We start from the raw sequence: 6,985 nt of genomic DNA on the forward strand, positions 1-6,985 counted from the left end.
CTACTTTCCTGCCCCTCCTATTTTACAGCTGTTCACATAAAAATCGTGACTGCTTTCTGAAAGCCGGTTACTACTGACTCCTTCAAGGAACGGCTGACCTCATCTCTCTTTTCACCTGGGCCCGCAGGAAGAGCCCCACCAAGTCTCCCAGGACTGGTGCCACTTTGGAGTCCAGCCACTGGCTCAGGCCATAGCTCCCTGGCCTCTCACACCTTCTCCTTGGACTTGGGTGCCCTGAACTCACACCCCTCTATCCGCCACTGAGACACACAGCGTTCCAGCGGTGGGAGCAGAAGGGATCTATCACATACATCAAAGCAACCTCTCCCGACCATGGGAAAGTGTCCCAAGGCCACCACTACTACAGCTCGGCATGGCTAAAGAGCTAGAGGGCTCTTTCTACACCCAGTCCTATGGTGCCTCCTGGGCCTTCACGCTGTCCCAGGCACTCAGGGCAAAAGGCCCTGCCAGATGGATCAGACCCTGCAACACCATGCCTCACTCCTGTGCCCCCCTCCCGGCTCGCTATACCAACGCTCCTTTCCTAGCCTCAAGATCCCCTACTTATCTCACTCAACAAATAACCAGTCACGCCTTTCTCTCTGTTTCTTTCCCACACAGCACCATGTATGATCTGCAATGATGGTGTGAATTCACTGCCTCCCTGGGGCTGCTTGAAGACCTCTGAGTCTCCTGTGCCTGGCACACAGTAAGAACTCAGTCAATAAATACCTGCTCAATAAATACCGAAGAAGTGAAATAGACACGTTATTACCCCATCTTGCAAATGTGAAAACTGAGGCACAGAGAAGCTAAGAAGCTGGCCCCAGGTCACATGCTTACGAAATGACCAATTTAAATTCAGACCAGCAGTCAGCAGAATCCACACTGTGAGCGCTACTGCTCGGGACTCCCAGGGGCACAGGCTACCATGGGAACCTCGCTGACACACGGGTTAGAGGAAAAGGAGGGCTGAGGAATTTCAGAGTAGAGGGCAGTTTCATGATTACACATAGTGTTCAGGAGCTGCTTTTCCCAGCAAAGTGCCACCAAAGCTGGAAAGAGAAACTGAAAAGCTGAGGGTCATAAGTCACCAGGATCTTGACTTTCCCCAGATGCTGGCTGGGCCCCCCACATCTGGGGTACAAGGACCCGCCAAAGTAGGGAGGAGAACATTCCCACACATCTGGCTGTGGTTCAGCAAACTGCAGACAGACAGCTGGTCCATCTGCCCTGTGGCAAGAGGTCACTGTGCCAAGCCCCGACTCCATGCCTGGCTTTTGGCCCTTGGCTCTGTATGTCTGGCTGCTTTGCGAAGTACAAGATGTCCAGAGCTCACTTTGCCATTGGGGCAAGTGAGGTCCCAAGAGGGCAGGTCGCTTGCCCAAGGTCACGCAGCAAGTCTGGAGTCAAAGCCTGGTCCCATCCTGCCAAGCAGTCTGAGCCGCTCAGGGTTTTGTGACGCCTGGCTTCCAGTGAACCTGGCACCCAGCCCTCCAGGGAGAACGGCCCACAAGGCGGATGCTTGTCAATCAGGAGATTTCTTTTCCTCCTCTGGCATCTGGATTTGGTTTCATTTTGAACACAGGACTTCAGAAAATGAAACCAAAGCTGTCTGTCACTGGTGGCAGTGAGGAGAACCCACGTGTGCTGAGTGTACGCTGAGATGCTTTCCTGCTCCTTTGCTGTGCCTTCCCTGGCCTGTGGTCCCCTGGCTAGGGCTTCTAACAGATACAAGGCAAGGCTTTTCGAGGCCAGGGGTGGGATGGAGGAGGGTCGCTTGAGGTCAGGAGTTTGAGATCTGCCTGGGCAGCATAGTGAGACCCCATCTCTACAAAAAATTTAAAAAATTAGCCAGGTGTGGTGGCATGTGCCTGTAGTCTCAGCTACTCAGAAGGCTGAGAAGGGAGAATCTCTTGAGCCCAGGAGGTGGAGGCTATAGTTAGCTATGATCCTATGACTGCACTCCAGCCTGAGCAACAGAGTAAGACTCCATTTCTATTAAAAAATGGACACAGGGGTTGAAGCCATGTGTTTGTGGGCTCCAACACACTGCCACACCCACAGGGACCCTTGAATGAACAACAGCAAACACCTACTGAGTGCTGAGTGTACACTAAGGGCTGTTTTATGCACCTGACCCATAATTGTCTAATTCCCACACAACCCTGGGAGGCAGGTACTGTTGACTCTTTTCTTTTTGAGACAGGGTCTCTGGCAGAAGGCTTTTCTATACAGTGGGAAAGAGAGACAGAGACAGAGACAGAGAGACAGACAGAGAGAGAGAGAGAGAGAGAGAGAGAGAGAGAGTGTGTCTTACTCCGTTGCCCAGGCTGGAATGCAGTGATTGACCTCCTGGGTTCAAGCCATCCTCCTGCCACCTGGGACTACAGGTGCAAGCCACTACGCCTGGCTGATTTTTGTACTTTTTTTTTTTTTGGTAGAGACTGGATCTTACTTTGTTTCTCGAGCTGGTCTCAAACTTCTGGGCTCAAGTGATCCTCCCCTCTGGGTCTCCCAAGTACTGGGATTATAGACATGAACTACTGCACCCTGCTACAGGTACTACTATTATCCTCCCCCATTTCACAGATGAAGAAACCACGGCAGAGAGGTTAACGACATGCTCAAGGTCACAAGAATAGAAAGGTGCAGAGTTGGAACTGGGTCTCCTTGTATTTTATCCATCACCCACTGCAGAGGGTGGCCCCTAGCAGATGTCCAGTGGCCATCCCTCAAATGACCACACACCGGACCCCTGGTGCAGGCAAGGCTCTGTCTGCATCTTCTCTCTACCCCCTGCACACACACAACCTACACCGATGACCACCAACAGCCCTGGCCACACACAGATTAAGGGTGCTGATGGGGTGCTCAGCCGGCCTGGTTCTAAGCCACCCCCTGTGCCCCGGAGGAAACTTAAGGACCCAGGCTCTGCTTGGGGGAGGAGGCAACACAAGGCCCGGGAGGCGGCAAGGACCAGGCACCAGGGCTTCCAGGGGAGAAGCCGTCTGGGCTGCCGCCTGAGAGCGGTCTGTAGAGGGCAGTGTGTGCCAGCGTGAGGCCAGTCACCAGGCCCCCAGCCTAGCCAAGCTTTTATGTGGCTCCCCATATACCTTAATTCAAAAATACACGGAGCAGCCAGGCACATAATCCATGGCCTTGCACGGCAGCCGGAATCACTAAATCACAAACACGTGTGCAAATTACAGCCCTGACCACCCACTGCTCACCATCCCAGGCCCCGGGCATGTGTGTAGTGGGAGGGCAGTCTTTGAAGGGCAGATGCTTGACGCAGCAGCAGGGGGAAATCTATGAGGTAGGGGAGAGGAGGGCTAAGAAAGCAGGATTTGGGAATCATCACTCTGAAAATGCACCATTTTTCCACTGGGCTCCAACTTGATCTCTCCCAGCTGCTCCTTTACCCAAAATAAAGACGGGGAGGGCAGAATCCAGGTCCAGAGCTCCCAATCTGCAAGCCACTGCAAATACCAACCCCTCCCCGGCCTCAGTTTCTTCCGCTGTCGAGCAGTGGGAGCGCAGCGAGGGCAGTCAAGCCACCAGGGACCTTGCCCGGCCCCGCCCAGTTTCCGAGGAACTGGGCCGGGGTGGAGGCGCCCGCGCCGTCAGGGGTTCCTCTGAAGCCTGTGGTCAGACCGCCGCTTCCCGGGAAGCCCGAGCCAAGACCAGAGACCGCGGCCGGCCGGGGCTTCGGAACAGGAGGGCGGGCGACTATGGGGGTCGACGGCGGGTGGAGCAGGAGCTAGAAAGGGGTCTACGGGTGGGGTCGCGCTCAGGGCTGGGGACACCTTCTGGGGGATCTCGGGCCGATCTGGCTGCAGGGGAAGAGAGTACAGGGCTCTGTCCCCGGCGGGTGTGGAGACACCTGGGGCAGAAGAGGGTGTGTCAGGGCGCGTCCCAAGAGGACCTGGGGGCAGAAAGTGGAACCTAATGTAGCGGGGCAAAAGCCGGGTCGCCAAGGCCGAAGGGGGCGTCTAAGAAGTGGCCGGAAGGTGCAGGGGCGGAGCCAGAGCCCCTCGAGGGACGGGTGCTGGGACAGGTGCAAACAGGCAGGCAGAGAGCCCCGCGGGAGGGTCCCGAAGAGACGGGTAAGAGGCGCCGGAGCGGCCCCGCCGGCGCCACCGCGGAAAGAGAAACCGAAAGTGGAGCTGGGGGCGGGGCCGGCCGGGGGCGGGGCCTCCCGCCTTCCCGCGCCCCGCCTCCGTGCGGTTTAAAAGACTGGCGCAGGGGCGGGCGCCGGGCAGAACGAGCTGCGGCCGTGGCAGCTGCACGGCTCCAGGCGCCGGAGCATGCGCGAGAGCCGCCCCGGAGCCCCCCGGAGCCCCCCGCCGCCCCGCCCGCGGCGCCCCGCGCACCGCCGCCAGGTGAGCCGGTCCCTGGGCGTGGAGGCGTGAGGGAGGAGGGAGGGGAGTCCAGGGCAGCCGGGAGTCCGGCGGGCCTCAGGGGCTGCAGGATGGGGTCGCGGCCGCCACGCCCCTGGCCCTCGGCGGCCCCACCCAGGCCGCCCCCCGCCCGCGGGTCTCCAGCAGCACTGCCTTTCTCCGGCGCTAACCCAAATCGCCCGGACCGGGCGCCGATCCCGGCCTGGCCAGCAGGCGGCGGCCGCGGGGCGGCGAGTGGGGTCCTGACGGCTGTAGCCGGAGCCGGCTGCTCTCCACGCCCCCGTCTCGGTTGTGCCCCGAGGCCGGACTCCGCCTCCACCGAGCCCCCACCCGCCGGGAAGAGCGCGGAATGCAGAGCCCGTTTTCTAGCTGTGCCCACTGAGGCTGAACGGAGCCGCGCGGACTTGGTGCTCCTTGCTTGCTCCCTAGGGCCGGGAGCGCCGCCCTCCGGAGTTGCCGCGCCGGCGCTCACCTGCCCGGCCCCGCAGCGCCCCGGCTCACCGCCTTCTCTCCCACGCAGCGCACCCCCGGACGCTATGGCCCACCCCTCCGGCTGGCCCCTCCTGTAGGATGGTAGCACACAACCAGGTGGCAGCCGACAATGCAGTCTCCACAGCAGCAGAGCCTCGACGGCGGCCAGAGCCTTCCTCCTCTTCCTCCTCCTCGTCCGCGCCCCCCGCGCGCCCGCGGCCGTGCCCGGCGGCCCCGGCCCCGGTCCCCGGCGACACGCACTTCCGCACGTTCCGTTCGCACGCCGATTACCGGCGCATCACGCGCGCTAGCGCGCTCCTCGACGCCTGCGGCTTCTACTGGGGGCCCCTGAGCGTGCACGGGGCGCACGAGCGGCTGCGCGCGGAGCCCGTGGGCACCTTCCTGGTGCGCGACAGCCGCCAGCGGAACTGCTTTTTCGCCCTCAGCGTGAAGATGGCCTCGGGTCCCACGAGCATCCGCGTACACTTCCAGGCCGGCCGCTTCCACCTGGACGGCAGCCGGGAGAGCTTCGACTGCCTCTTCGAACTGCTGGAGCACTACGTGGCGGCGCCGCGCCGCATGCTGGGGGCCCCGCTGCGCCAGCGCCGCGTACGGCCGCTGCAAGAGCTGTGCCGCCAGCGTATCGTGGCCACCGTGGGCCGCGAGAACCTGGCGCGCATCCCCCTCAACCCCGTTCTCCGCGACTACCTGAGCTCCTTCCCCTTTCAGATTTGACCGGCCACGCCGTGCACGGAGCATTAACTGGGGCGCCCTGTTATTTTCTGTTGTTATTTGCCTGGGACCACGTGGGTGCCCTCTCCGGCCTGGGTTGAAGGGAGAGGCGGTAGGGGTGAGGCGCCTCCTGCTCTCGGCTGGAGGTGAGGCCGCAGACCCCCTCCTCACCTCTTGAAGGGGTGCTCCCCCTCCTGGTGCTCCCTCTGGGTCCCCCTGGTTGTTGTAGCAGCTTAACTTAACTGTATCTGGGGCCAGGACCTGAACTCGCACCTCCTACCTCTTCATGTTTACATATACCCAGTATCTTTGCACAAACCAGGGGTTGGGGGAGGGTCTCTGGCTTTATTTTTCTGCTGTGCAGAATCCTATTTTATATTTTTTACAGCCAGTTTATGTAATAAACTTTATTATGAAAGTTTTTTTTTAAAAAGTTTCTAGAGCGTGTGCTTTGGCCAAAAGTGTAACTTGATTCTGAACAGGTCCAGGGGAGAGAGGGCCCTAAGGCTGACCTGCTGGGCTGTAGGTGGAGTACGGGCCTGCTCTGTGGCTGGGCACCCCTCACAGTTACACCCACAGCTCTCCAGGGAGAGAAACGGTTGGTCTAGTTTTGGCGTGTGTCTGGTAAGGCAGCAGCTCGAAACTGAGCACTCTGTGTGTGCCAGCCCTAGTTATGTGCTTTGCATACTTCTATGTACTTAACCCTATATAGAGAGAGGCACCGTCCTGTGAGGCAGGGGTCTGATTCCCATTCTGCAGAAGGGAAACCTGAGTAAATCCGCCGTGGCCATTCTTGTGTCAAAGACGACACTTGGGCTTTTTTTGGTTGGCTGCCTACTAAGCATCTGCTTGAAATGGATAACAGAGAGGAAACTTCTTTGGTTCTATGACCACAACAACTTCCAGGAAGAGGATGGGGGTGGGGGCTTAGTTTTTGGAAGGAAGAGTGGCACATTCTGAACCAGCATCAAGGGACACATATTTGGGATGGGATGGGGGATACAGGGCTAGGTCTGGCTTCCTTCTCACCCTGTTGTGTCTTGTGTACTTTTTGGTGAACACACCACTTGGAGCCAGAAAGAGGCTGTGTGGTCTGTGGTGGTGGGGGGGTGCCGCCGGCGGCTAGGGCAATTCCCCTTGCTTCCCTGGGCCTCCCGCCTTTCTAAAGGCAACTTTCTGCACATCATGGAGGAGGTTGATGTTTTCAGGAGCCAGAGAAGGGAAGGGAAGGGTGGCTCCAGGATGTTTGTGGGGCTGACCCACAGCACCAGAAAGTGCCCGGGACCTGGGTGTCTGGCACCTTCTCTGTCTTCAGCCAGCCTGACACATGGACCACGCTGGCAACTTGAAGGGAATAGTCCACACTTGGTGAATTGAGT

General features: G+C 59.1%; 1 protein-coding gene across 1 annotated transcript; it reads left to right on the forward strand.

The window, feature by feature from the left end:
- Nucleotides 1-3,598: 3,598 nt before the first annotated feature.
- Nucleotides 3,599-6,024, forward strand: SOCS1 (suppressor of cytokine signaling 1). The gene is made up of 2 exons (XM_039478459.2): nucleotides 3,599-4,385; nucleotides 4,924-6,024. The coding sequence occupies exon 2, from the start codon at nucleotides 4,974-4,976 to the stop codon at nucleotides 5,607-5,609; it is 636 nt and encodes a 211-aa protein (XP_039334393.1). The 5' UTR covers nucleotides 3,599-4,385; nucleotides 4,924-4,973; the 3' UTR covers nucleotides 5,610-6,024.
- Nucleotides 6,025-6,985: the final 961 nt, after the last annotated feature.

This window comes from Saimiri boliviensis, chromosome 12 (genome assembly GCF_048565385.1).
Source record: "Saimiri boliviensis isolate mSaiBol1 chromosome 12, mSaiBol1.pri, whole genome shotgun sequence".
NCBI lineage: Eukaryota > Metazoa > Chordata > Mammalia > Primates > Cebidae > Saimiri > Saimiri boliviensis.